The sequence below is a fragment of the Rhincodon typus genome, chromosome 9, assembly GCF_021869965.1.
Source record: "Rhincodon typus isolate 14 chromosome 9, sRhiTyp1.1, whole genome shotgun sequence".
NCBI classification, from domain to species: domain Eukaryota; kingdom Metazoa; phylum Chordata; class Chondrichthyes; order Orectolobiformes; family Rhincodontidae; genus Rhincodon; species Rhincodon typus.
Genome location: NC_063340.1, coordinates 1004097 through 1018879, shown reverse-complemented (window position 1 = coordinate 1018879; position 14783 = coordinate 1004097). Strand labels below are relative to the sequence as shown.

Below are 14783 nucleotides of genomic sequence, written 5' to 3'. Positions count from 1 at the left end.
AACTTTTTTTCTTTATTATTCCATAGGACAGGAAACAATAAAAGTATGGGCCGTACGGAAGAATGTGGAAACAAAACTGGCTCCATGATCCAACAACCAGGTGGTGATTGATATACACACAGATAATTTAATAAACAGGAATACTAGAAACAAAGCCTTTATATAAAAAGGTATGCTGCCATCAGATGCTAATCACTCTGATTTTATTTGGATTAATACACTAAATGTTTTATATTGCATAATTTTTATGCAAATATGATCCAACTATCTAGAATAATCAATAATTTATTGGAGTTTGGTCTGCACTGAAGTTGTTGCTCTTCAATTCAAAAGAAGGAAACATCACACATGCTAATGTCTCATTTTAAATTAACTTTATATTCACAGAAATTATCTTAAGGCATTTTAAGCTTTCTTGACTGATATTGACAGGTTAGTTGTTTTAATTTTCATTTGCAGATTAAAAAAAAGTATCTGTACTTAACATAGTTTCAAAATCAACAAGAAAAACACATGTTACCTCCTAAATGAAGAATAAAACAAAGAACTGCACATGCTAAAAATCAGAAACAAAATTAAATACGGTTAGAAAAACTCAGCAAGTCTGGCAGCATCAGTGGAGAGAAAGCAGAATTAATGTTTCGGGTCCAGTGACCCTTCATCAGAACTCAACAACATGTTTCTTGTTGAGAGCTTTTAGATTTCATAGTTAGCAAACTCAAAGATACTTTTAGGCCACCATTTGCCATCTGACAAGGTATGAAGAAAACATTGAGGTTAAAATGCAAATGAAACATCTGGGAAATGTTCAGGTCAAGTTCAAAGAAACTTACGTTGCTTTGCCTTCTCTCAAGAAAATGCACGATAAAGAAAACTGCAGTGTGGCAGCAACAATTTTTTTAGACAATGGCTTGAATTTCAGCTTTACATCAGTTTGAGTAGGCATGGGGCTCGCATACTGCTTCATGTTAATACTACTGGTGGCAAGAGCTTTTCTACGACCAGAAGGTGATTCCTAGGAAAGAGAAAATATCAGTGAATAAAATCTGCTCCACTGGATTTAACAAACTGGTATAACTTTCAGGGTATCAACTAGCATTTCTACTGACACATTTTGAATGAAAAACCTAACTATGCCAAAATGCAGAACAACAACATTTTAGTCTACATTTTGGGAAACAACATTGGTGAAATAACATGACCTATTTACATTTCTCAATACTTTCTGATTTAGTTGATTAAGTTAACAACTTATTCAGTGTCTTCTGGTCTGGCCCCAGCTTAAATACAATGCTAAACTTTCTGTCTCCATGTATGTTAACTTCTGCATATAATAGATTGCACTTGTAGCCTGTGATTGAAGTTGTACACATAAAATGTGGACCAGTAGTCCAATATTTAAAAGAAATGTCCTTTACTCATTTGCCTTCCATCAAGATCCATGAAATTGAATGTGCTGTCTTACAAATTCAGCAAATAAAAACATCCTCCACCATTTGAGTACCATTTTTGTATATCAGCATAAATAAATCATTAGCAATTCATTCAAACATGACATTCGTCATGCAATCTACTAACTGGAAATACACTCTGTGCAGACACAGATCATAATACCAAAAAATGCAAACAGTTGAGAACTTTAGGCAATTATACATTAGTGGATTTAATTACGTTGACAACTGACAAAATCTCAAGTTGCTCAATTTTTGGAGATACAATAAATTTACTTATTATTGTATCAATTAACGAACAACACAACTGTAGCACAAGTCTTGGCAAGATATTAAATGAAGGTAGAACTGTACAAAGTATAATATTAGGCTTTCAGTACGTAATTAACATTCTGAAAACTTCATTTTGCCTTTATTGATGTCCACTGCTAGCAGGCATATATTTCAGATATTCAGCAGTACAGTACTTGACATTTCTGTTGATATATGAGCTGAGCAGAATAAGTCAGAAATGTAACATGCCATCCTTCATAAAAAGTCTTGTTCAAGACCAGCCTTATCTGAAGATTATGGCTGGCTGCATTATACAGAACTAATAGTGCGTGTAGATACCTTAAGAATGAATTCGAAAATGCATCAAACACTCGAGAAGGATTTAGGCCACTTGGAAGAAATACTTAAGAATATGCAAATAATCTCAGCAGAATTAGGTTTAACAGATTTGACTAGTACAAACAATAAAGGTGCTCTTTTCCCTTGCTGCCACTGTCAATCAGTGAGCAAGATTAATGCCGTAGGTTCTGAAAAACCTGTAAAATGAAATAAGCACTGCACAATAATGGCCCAGCAATTTATTATAATACTGCTATCATTCTGCTGTTACTGTCAATACAGTTAAGTAGCTCACTATCAGCAAGTGAAGTGAAAATGGTTGCATGCTGTCTCCAATCTTTAAACAACACTCATTACATCTCATGTAGCAAAGATTGTCACAATATCTTGTTTTTGTTTAAAGTCAATTTTATGCACACAATTTGTATGGATGATTAATAAAGCATTCATTCAATTTCATTTGATTCAACAGACTCATGGTAATTAACTATTTATCTTCAGTGCAATGAATGTATTATGAAATGATTTTCAAATACAATAGGAAAAACTGAGTGAATCATACAGTAGTTTTCAAATTGCATCAATGTAAAGCTAGGACATGAAGTTGTTTATCCAAGGGAAGGAACAAATACTTCCATGCAATGAGAGGCAATGATTGGGCTTCATACTGCTATATAATTTGTAATGAAGCCTTCACTTTAAGGTTTAAGTATACAGTTTTAAAAGATTTCCATTCTTCTGTGAACACCTTTAACATTCTTAAACAATCAGTTCTTCTAAATTGAAAAAAGTTAACCATCACCCAGAAAGGACCCTTGAACATGGGTCTTTGCATGGTATGGACCAATTGTTCCTAACTCACTGTTGCAAAACAGGCACCAGTGTCAATATGAAATCTGTACACAAATACCATTAAGAAATATTCTAACCTTTGTAAAAAAAAAACTTGGTTGTCATGGTCCTCTGAGAAACTTAATTTATTCAGGCCAAACTACATTTCTAAAATTATAGCTATGCCACAAAAACTTGAAAATTCCTTTACACAGAGGCCCATTAGAGAGATTCCCATTGAGTTCTCCAACTCCACAGAAAAGATACCTAGTTCTAGGTGTTTCACTATCAAAGCCAGGCTAGTGACAAATTAATGCTTAGACGTAAATGACAAAACAAATGCAATTGGCCAATTTAATAGCCTGTGAATGAATCAGTATGCACACCCTATTAAGATGCTAAGTTATAGATCAAAGGCATTCTCACACCTGGTAAAGCTTGATTAAATCGCAAGCATGAATACTGCCCAGTTCAACAATGAGTTCTGCCTGGGAATGCGCACTTACTTTGCAAACCTTGACCTCTGCAGTTTTGAAGGCTGTAATTTCATCATGTGAGAAAAATACCAACTAAATAAAGAGCACCTTTACAGGTGTTTTCATATGGTTAAAAAGAGCAAGACAAAGCAGTAGGTAACTGAGTCACTATGAACTCAATGCTTAAATTCTCAATGCATTGAATTTTGTCATAACATTCATAAGTCAGCTTTCCTATTCATTTGAATTTTTTAAAAATCTTAATTTTGGTTTGAAAGTATTAGGGCAAAAAACGTTCCAATTTATGTAAGATAACATGAACAATTTACTAAACTGCACAAAATGCTCATGTATTGCATTTGGTGAATTTCTATTGTGATGAGGGGAAAGGCTAAATCTACGTTAATATTAAATTATTTTGATGAAAAAACAGGCTAGGCCCTGAACGTTGACAGTCAAAATTATTGATTTCAGAATCAGTAAAATAAATCCTGCTATACCAAAATGGCAGTCGAAGCACTCTTGGGATGCTGTAAGTGTGTGGTAGTAGTGGTGATAGGGGAAGAGAGAGAGATAGTTGCAGCAGATCGCTGCCAGTGGCCTCCACTAAACCTTGTACTTTGTCTCAAAATTAGATGCCAGAGAACCAATTTCTTTACCTTAAGCTGTTGTTAACAAACAGACTAAAAGAAGCAGCAGCAAAACTTATCAGTTTCTCCAGCCTCCTCTCTTTTATTCATTCACAGGATATGGGCATTGCTGACTGGGTCAAATTGGAGAAGATAGTGGTGAGCTGCCTTCTCAAACTGCTCCAATCCATGGGGTGTAATTAGAACCTACAATGCTGTTAGAGAGGAAAGTTCAAGATTCTGACCCGGTGACACTAAAGGAACTGCAACTCAGTTCTAAGTCAGGATAGAAAGTGATTTGGAGAGGACCTTAAAGGGATTGGTGTTCCCATGTATCAGCTGCCCCATCCTCTTTTATCCTTAACCATTGAAATTCAAGAATTAAGAAATCAACAACAGAGTAACTAAAGGAAGGTGCATTGGACACAGAACGCATAGGATGGATTTAAAGATTTGATTAAGGAAGAAAAAAGAAAAGTCAAGAAGAAAATTAAAATTTAAAACATATAACCTAACAAATTACTACTTGGAGGCATGACTCAAACAGCTCAACAGCTCTCTTGGCTACAGAGCATTACTGACATCACATTTACATTCATAATGTTGTAAAAAGGTACGTGTTCTGTTAAACTATGAGCCCCAACTTCTAGTTGTGAATTCAATGAACAATTAACATGCAAATCCAGCAAGTACTTAAAAATAAAGGATTGGGAAGTTGAGGGGGAGCTGTGTCAAATGATGGTGTGGTACATATCAACCAACGAGTTATGAAGATTCACAATTTACACGGATGATTCCGAAAACTTGTTGGTTGGTTTGTGTATTAATAATAGGGTGTATCAGGAATCACCCGTTTCTCCAGGTAGATGTAGCCCATGTTGAGGATTAATTTTTGAAATCCAGTCTTCCTTTCTGTATATGCATAGTTGAAGATAGAATGAGAAAGTGACGATAACAAGCACAAAATGTAGACATACTCTACGAATAGAGCTGGAGACGAAGTACTCCTCTCTAATATTTTTATAAATTGAATAGCTCTTAATTTTAGACATATAATTCTTGCCATTTCTGCCAAGTACTGATAACGCTTACAACTAAAAGAAAGAAATAAGTCTGCAATTCAGGACAGGGCCTTACAAAGTAGAAAATGATGAACATGGAAAGAATAGCAGCATGGCATGAAATTCGTGAAGCGAGAGTGCCCCCAGGTGATTTTCCCATTATGTGATGACAATTCCTATTCGTACAAGCAAATTGTCTAAGAGAAAAGAATACATACCAACTATTCACAAAATTAGAGGTAAATTAGATCCCTTTAATCACCTATCTAGATCATTATGGAAATTTAAACCAGATGCCATTACACAATACCTGCGAAATATAATACATGCATGACAACTTAATTGAATTCAAATTAATTTTGTTGGTCAGAGCTTGAATTTCATGGCATTCCATTAGTATGGGTGCACTGGAATAAAATATGGGACACCAAGTCAGCTTCTTAGCATTTAACAGTTTACCAAAAAAATTTCCAACAATGTGTTGCGTCTGTAGGAATACTAGTATAATTGGAAACACTATTTACAATTTTCGCTTTTGATATAATCTCAATAGCAAGGTTAAATTCTGTTACAAAATTTCAATTTGAATCTAATTTCTTTGCGTATTAATTCAGCAGTGTGTGCCTATTTTGCACTTTTGGTTTTTTTATCCAACTTGGAGCCAAATATCTTTTGATTCCTGAAAGAGGGCAAAAGCATCCACCTTGTACTGAAGCCTCCATCAGAAGGTCACATACATATGAACAAGAGCAGGAGCAGGCCATTCAGCCTTTCAAGTCTACTCCACCATTCAATAACATCACGGCTGATTGGACTGTAATGTCAAACCCACATTTCTGCCTCTCCGATAACTTTTGGCCCCCTTGCTGAACAAGAAACTACCTCTCTCTGCATTAAAAATATTCAAGGGCTTTGATTCCACTGCCCTTTCAAGTAGAGCATTCTAAAGAATTACAAGCCTCAGAGAAAAAGTATCATCTCATCTCTGTTTTAAATAGGCAACCCCAGATTTTTAAACAGTGTCCCCTAGTTCTAGATTCTCCCCATGGGAGAAGGGGCATCATCTCCCCAAAGAAGAAACATCCTTTCCCCATGTACTCTGTCAAAACCCCTTAGATCTGTATGTTTCAATCGAGTCTCCTCTTACACTTTTAAACTTCCGCAGATACAAGCCTAGCCTATCCAATCTTTTCTCACAACACAACCTCTTCCATCAGGCAAAGGATACAAAAGCTTAAACACACATACCAACCAGTTCCCTGCTCTTATTAGACTTCTGAATGGACCTCTCAAACTTCAAATCTAATGTTGACCTTGCTTTTTGCGCACCTTCTTTGCAGCCGTAACCTTCTATTCCTCGTTCTGTTCTATCATCCTCTGATTTTTGAATGGTATGATCTGCCTGTACTGCATGCAAAACAAAACTTTTCACTGTACCTATATCTTCTCTGAACTGCTTCCAATGTATTTACATCCTTCCTAAAAATGAACTTATACTGTGCACAGTACTCACCAGTATAAATGAAGCATAACTCCCTTTTATATTCAATTCCCCTCACAATAAAAAAACTCTATTAATTTCCCTAATTATTTGCTGCACCTGCATTTTCACTTCAGTGATTTATGCACTACTCAACTTCCTCTGCATCTCAGAGCTCTTGAAATCCCTCACCATTTCAATATTTTGCTTCTTTACTTTTCCTGCTAAACTGGAAAATTTCACATGTTCCCACATTATACTCCATTTGCCAGATTTTTGTTCACTGATTTAAATTTTCTATATCCGTCTAACCGATTGCTATCCTTCTGCCCTCTTCACAACTTACTTTCCTAACTACCTTTGTTTTGCCAGCAAGTTTAGCAACCACACTTTCCATTCATTCATCTACATCATTTATACAAATTGTAAACAATCAGGGTCCCAGCATTGATACCATTAGTGCAAGGAACAAGGTTTAAAACAAGAGCAGAAATTGCTGGAAAGACTCCACTGGATTTCAGAACTGAAGAAGGGTGACTTGACCCAAATCATTAACCCTGCTTTTTCTCCACAGATGCTGCCAAACCTGCTGAACCTTTCCAGCAATCTTTGCTTTTGTTTCTGATTTCCGGCATCAGCAGTTCTTGTTTTTTTGATTAACATCTAATATATTTAGGGGAACGTATGGAGGAATTCAGTAACCAATTGCTTTAACCTTTATTGGAATTAAAGGTGAAAGGTATATTTTAAATAATTTAATATTAACGTAGCTTTAGCCTTTCAGTATTTTTTAAATGAATTTACAAATAAAAATTGTTAACGTTCTTCACACATCTTGAACTGAGGACTCTCACCTTAAAGCACAGAGTACAGGTGCAAAAAACAGACCATATATGCCTATGACATTGTATCATGTAGGATCAAATGAATAGCTGTGGTTTGCTCACTCTTCTCCATTCAGATACCAACGGTCTGGCAGAATTCAGGCAATGATAAATAAATGACCAAAATTTTCTTTTTGGCAAATATGGAGCATTTTGCTGCTTCAATATTTGGCTAACCTACTGTTTCATTTATTTATATAAGAATTTCAGTACATAACTGGTTCAAATATGTTCGTGCACTTTTAATATTGGCTAAATTCCTAAATAGAAGAATTCAAGGGTTCTTTGAAATTTCTTCTGCAACATACATTTAATTTTGTAAACATGAACCAGAGTACCAAATAAACTCAAATTCTAACTTGTAACTCCAACTGTGAAAGCAACTAAATATTTTTCAGAATCCCTGAAACATTAAAATCTGTTGTTGCATAACTATGGAACATGCAATGTTGAAGCTCATTTAGCCTATGTCACTACAGAATGAGGTCTGCAGACTTTGCACATGACCTGCAAGGTCTTGGATTATCAGCCATAAACCTCTTAGAGAGTTAAACTTGGCCGGCGAGACCACCCTGTATCCACTGCACTCGGCTGGATTATCCAGCAGTAGAAGTTAAGCCAGCTGAGTTAAACTACAGAACTATCTTGGCCATCTGCACCATCAACTGATATACAAAGGCAGCTACTGTTTTAGGTGTTAACAATGACAGTTGGCCTACCTCACAGTACTAGAAATAGTTTCTGCAGTCCTCTAAAATAGCTTATTCAGCTACATCTGCTACATTTTAATTAATCACATTAATCGACCAAAGTAACATAAAGCACTTAAAAAGGAACAAAGAACTCTAAGTGTGATAAAGCTAATCCAAGTTCTCTACCGCATTGTTACAAATTCTATGCTGCTCTAATTAACCAATGTAATTTGTACTTGAATAAAAACTCAGATATTCATTACCTTTCACAACAAAGAATTGAAAATAATTATAAGAATAAATTCTTACAATGAACACTAAACGTGCAAACAGAACATAATGTTTAAAATGAACTTATCTGAAACCAGAAGCAAACATGAGTTTTTTTTTTGTGCACTGTAATTTTAGTGTAATGTTAGACAACTAGCAGCAGGATCAGCTACTCTCTAGTCATATACAGCAAGGTTACAGCAATAGAAAAACTCATGCTACAGTAAACATTTTCCAAGCTGTGTTCTTTTTGTACCAAAATCAATTTTGCACCTGTCACATAAACCATCCTGGAGACTTTCAAAAGTGTTAGTTTAATGCACTTAGCAAGGCTCATGGGAATTTGGTTAAAAATGAACAAATATATTTCATACAAGACTCTTGGAGCAATTTGTCAGAAAACTATCTAACAGTATGCTAGAAATTTAATAAACATATTAATCTAGTAGCATTACTGAAGATAATGCAGGTTCCCCCAGTTGAGTATTTCTGTTTGTCATTTTCTGCCAGCAGCTGTTTTGTGGGAAGGCATAAAAACAGACTGTAAAGGTTTCTATACAAACATACAAAATAAAAGCAGAAGCAAACCATCCAGCCCGTCAAGTCTGCTCTATCATTTAATAAGATCATAGCTGATTTCTTGGTGCTTTGAATTCCATTCTGCCATCTATCCCCAAAAACCCTGGATTGTCTTAAAAGTATGCAATGACCTTGTCTCTATTGTCTTTTGAGGCAGACTGTTCCAAAGGTGCACACCCCTCAAAGAAAAAAAATCCCATCTCTATCCTAAAAGGGATGTCCCCTAACTGTAAAAGTGTCTTGTAGTCTGTACTACTCACCCACTAAAGGAATCATCTTTTCCACGTTCACCTTTTCAAGACCATTTAGGACCTTACACATCAATCAAGTGATCCCTCACTCTTCTAAAGTCCAGTGGAAACAAGCACAGTCTATCTAACCACCAAACAACCCACTCATTCCAGGTATCAGTCTATTAAACATCCGGCAGCACATTTTCATCTTTCCTTAAATAATGAGACCAAAAGTGCACCCAGTATTCAAGACGTGGTCTCACCAACGCTCTGTATAATTCAAGCATAGCATCTTTACTTTTATGTTCAATTCCTTTTGCAATGAAGTATAGCACCTTGTTAACCTTCTTGATTACATGCCGTACTTCTGAGGAAGGGTCATCGGACCCAAAACGTTAACTCTGATTTTTTCTTCACAGATGCTGCCAGGCCTGCTGAGCTTTTCCAGTAACTTCTGTTTTTGATTCTGATTTACAGCATCCACAGTTCTTTCGGTTTTCAATCCTCTAGGGACCGTGGTTCAAATCCCTCCATGACAGATGATGGAATTTGAATTCTGATGATGTCAAATGATGACTATGAAACAGCTGTCCAATTATCAGAAAACCCCACCTGGTTCCCTAATGTCCTTTAGGGAATAACCTTATCTGACCTACATAAGACTTCAGACCCACAGAAATGTGGTTGACTCTGAACTGCCTTCTGAAAAGCCTACCAAGCCACTCAGTTGTATCAACCATTAGAAAATCTCAAAAAAAGCAACAGACTAACCATTTGGCATTGACTAAGCCACTGAAAATGACAATGGCAAAAACAGCCCAGCCAACCCTGTAAATCTTTATTAACATGTCATACCAAAACTGAAGGAGCCGTCTCACATACTAGTCAAGCAACAGCTCAAAATAGTCACATCCACGGAATCATACCTTGTGAACACTGTCCTGGATGCCATCGACATTCACATTTAAGTTGTTAATGTACATAGTGAACAGCAAGGGTCTCAAAACTGATCCTTTTGGTAGACCGCTGGTCACAGGGTTCCAATCACAAAAGCAACCCTCCACCAACATCCTTTTCCTCCTATTTATAAGCCAATTTTGGATTCAGTTTGCCAACTTGCCTCGGATCCCATGGGCACTTACCTTTTGGGCCAGTCTTCTACATAAGACCTTGTCAAAGATGTTACTAAAGCCCATGTGACCACATCAACTGCATTACCCTCATTGATATATTTAGTCACCTTTTCAAAGATACTCAATTAAATTAGTCAGACATGATGCCCCTCCAACAAATCTTTGGCCATTCTTGATTAATCCATGCCTTTCCAAGTGTTGATTAATCCTGTCCCTCAGAATTTTTTTCAATAATTTCCCTGCAGCTGAACTGTAATCTAACTTAGCCTATCCCTGCTTCCCTTTTTGTAAGAAGGAACCACATTAGTTATTCTCCAGTTATCTACTACTATACCTGAGGCCAGCGAAGTATTAAATATCTCCATGAGATCCCCAGCAATTTCCTTCCATAGTAGCCTGGGATACACCTGATCAGGCTCTGGGGGTTTATGTACAAATATGCTGACTAAAACATCTAATACTTCCTTCATATTAATCTTAATGCATTCTAGAACCTCACCATCCCAACTGAAATCCCTAGCTACAATGTCTTTCTCTGTGAACACAGATGAGAAATATTCATTTACAATCTCACCCATATCCTCTGGCTCCATGCACAGGTTACCTCTTTGATGTCTAATAGGCCCCATTCTTTCCCTGGTAATCCTTTCACTCTTCAGGGTTTTCCTTGATCCTATCAGCCAAAGATATTTCATGGCCCTTCTAATTTCCTTTTCAAGCAATCTCCTACTTTTGAAGAGCCACCCCTGTTTTTAATATGCTGACCTGACATATACTTCCTTTTCTTTATCAAACTCTCAGTATCCCTTTTCGTTCAGGATTCCCTGGACTTGCTGCTCTTGCCCTTCACTCTTAAAGCATCTCACTGGTCCTGAATTCTTTCTTTACTTCTTTTAAAAGACTCATATTTTCCAAATGTAGACTTACCTGGAAGTAGCTGTGCCCAGTCCATGTCTGCCAGATCTAATGATATTGAAATTGGCCTTCCCTCAATTTAGACACAACTTCTACACTATTCTTAAACATAGAAGATAGGAGCAGGAGGAGGCCATAACCTTTGATCCCATTCACACGAAGTACTATACCTAGCTGCCTTTTGGATACATTCAATGTTTTGGCCTCATCTACTTCCTGTGGTAATGAATTCCACAGGCTCACCACTCTTTGGGTGAAGAATGTCTCCTCATCTCCGTTCTATATGGTTTACTCCGAACCCTCAGTCAGTGACCACTGGTTCTGGACACACTCACCTTTGGGAATATCCTCCCTGCATCTACCCTGTCTAGTCCTGTCAGCATTTTATAAGTCTCTATAAGATCCCACTTCATTTATCTATCCCTTTCCATCATGACTGTGAAACTTAAGAGTTATGGTCACTACCCCAAAATTCTCAATCATCAGTAAAGAGTCATCAACAGCCCTATTACACAGCGCCTGCTCAGCAATGACCTGCTCAATGACTCCCAGTTTGAATTCTGCCAGGGCCACTTGGCTCCTGACATCCGTACTGTCTTAGTTCAAACATGGACAAAAAAAGCTGAATTTCAGAGGCAATTCCCCTTGACATCAAGGCTGGATTTGACAGAGTGTGGCATCAAGGAGCCCTAGCACACTGGAATCAATGCAAGGCGAGGGAAAACTCTCCACTGGTTGAAGTCATACTTAGGACAAACGAAGATGGTTAAGGTTGTAGAGGTCAGTCATCTCTGCATGAGTTCCTCAGGGTAGTTTCCCAGGCCCAAACATCTTCAACTGCTTTATCAATGATCATCCCTCCATCATAAGGTCAGAGTGGGGATGTTTACCAATGGTTGCACAATGTCCAGCACAATTCGCGACTCCTCAGATACTGAAGCTGTCCGTGTTCAAATGCAAAAAGCCTGGACAATATCCAGGCTTGGGCTGAAAAGTGGCAAATAACCTAACTGGCAGGCAATGACCATCTCCAACAAGTGACAACCTAACCATCACCCCTTGACATTTAATGGTATTACCATCACTTAATACTCTAATATCAACATTTTGGGGGTTACCATTGACCAGAAACTCAACTGACCTAATGTTGTGGCTACAAGAGCAGGTCACAGACTAGAAATTTTGGAGTGGGTAACTCACCTCCTGACTCCCCAAAGCCTGTCCGCTATATACAAGGCACAAGTCAGGAGTGTGTTGGAATTCTCCCTACTTACCTGGATGAGTGCAGCTCCAACAGTCAAGAAATCTGACATCACCCATGACGAAACAGCCTGTATGATTGGCACCACATCCACATCCCTCCACCACCAATGCTCAGTAGCAGCAGTATGTAACATTTACAAGATGCATGACAGAAATTCCTCAAGGTTCCTTATAAAGCGCCTTCCTAGCCCATGGCCACTTCCATCTAGAAAGGCAGTAGATACATGGGAACGCCACCCCCGGCAAGTTCCCCTCCAAGCCACTCACCATCCTGACTTGGAATCATATCGCCATTCCTTCAGTGTCATTGGAGTCAAAATCCTGGAATTCCCTCCCTAACAGCATTATGGGTCTACCTACAGCACATGGACTCCAGCAGTTCAAGGAGGCAGCATATCACCACATTCTCAATGACAAGTAGAGATGGGCAATAAATGCTGGCATAGCCAGCAACTCCTAAATCCCCTGGATGAATTAAACAAAAGATCAGACAACATCAGTGAAAAGAGGAACAGAGCTTTTCCCATCATTCATGGCGCTGAAACTGGAATGTTCCATAAATAAATTAACTACCTCAAGCTTTGAAAACCACTCAATGAAACTCTTTCAAGTCACAGGTTTGAAACCTTAACACTTCCTATCTCCATAGTTGCCACCAGGCATGCTGAACTCTTGCAGAAATTTCTATTTTGACTTAAAACTTCCAACATCTACAGTATTTTATTTCCAACTCATTCGGGTATTATTGAATACTCTGATGAAATGTTATCTGGAAGCAAAGTTGGAAGAATCTCAACTCCCAGAGAGAGTTCAGCGCTCCAGGTTACATGTGTTCCAGATACTGATCAATCATGGACAGTGACCTGAAGAACTGCCAACCTGCCACAAGAGTTGGCTTATTTTGTCATCTTGAAGCCACCTTGATCTTAAAGAGAACTGAAGTGAGAGGACTGCAATTAAATCTCAGAGTTCAGTTGATAATTATAAATGGTGTGATTTTTGCTCTGTTTGTCATGTGAAACTATAATTTGATAACTCTGAAGTCACTCCCCCATTGAATACAAATATGCACAGCAAAGCACTCTATAACATGACTAACATCAGCTTTCAGTTTTTATTTTAAAAAGTAAAGCTGTTTGTGCTCAAGAAAACATATTTTACCAACTATTATGAAACCAAAATATCGTGGGTGCTATAAATCTGAAATGAAACAGGAAATGCTGGAAACACTCAGCAAGTCAGGCTGATGGGCTGAGTATTTCCAGCATTACTTCTACTTCACAGATCATTTCCATTTATGGTGGATTTAAGCAGTAATATCATTCCTGCCAATAATTGAAAACTTGCAGTCCTATTGTTGCTGGTTTCTAATCAAGATTCCCTTTCTTTGGCAACAGCAGCAGGATTTTGCATTTTGCACTGTCTTCTTGATCACAATTTTTTTGACTCTCAGTTTCACTAATAAGTACATGAAATATCAGACATTCAAAAGAACCTTAAAAATTGAAGCATCGGTTGATCACTCAATTTTAGTTTAGTGGTTGCATCATTTAAACTCACCCTAATGGCTACTGGTTAGATATTAATTAAAATCTTGATAACATTTTTTTAAAAAACACAATATCGTCACTTCAGATTCCAGTTCAAATTAAGGCAGAATATAACACATCTCTTTGCAAGATTAGAAGTATGTTTATTCCCTGCTGCCAATTCAGACTGAACGGAAATTTAAATGTTCCAGCCCAGCAGACTATGCCACTAGTCCTACTCTTCAATACCCATCAAGGTCACAAAGCTGACGGAAAGTGTGGGCTGCATATATCAACTCAAGCAATTGCACAGCCACATTACGAAAAGATCATAGTTCTCATTGTATCTAATTTATTTAATACTAACACCTGGAGGATTTTAATTTGTAGACAGTAGACGTTACCAAGATAGTAGTCTATTGAAATCTACATTTTAATAAAATTAGAACAAAATGCTAGATTCAGATGAGTGACTTTACTCAGTATGCTGAAAATTTAATACAATTTGCATACAGTGGTCAAAGATTGCCTTCAATAGTGCATGCTTGGAAGAAGCTGAAGACAAGTTTTACTCAGCAACACAAAACATTTTGTAGCAAATATTTAATGTGTTAATAAAATCCAGTCATGGATTTAAGTCAGTTTTATCAAACTGATTATCAATTGACAATTTTAGCTTTTCCCATCATTCATGGCGCTGAAACTGGAATGTTCCATAAATAAATTAACTACCTCAAGCTTTGAA

General features: G+C 37.3%; 1 protein-coding gene across 1 annotated transcript in view; it reads right to left on the bottom strand.

The window, feature by feature from the left end:
- The window catches only part of LOC109913474 (EH domain-binding protein 1-like), a 140895-nt gene that overhangs the window by 42407 nt on the left and 83705 nt on the right, over positions 1-14783 (bottom strand). Inside the window, exon 6 of the mRNA XM_048601169.1 lies at positions 834-1015. Coding sequence (XP_048457126.1) covers positions 834-1015 — 182 coding nt within the window. The remainder of the gene's footprint in view (positions 1-833; positions 1016-14783) is intronic.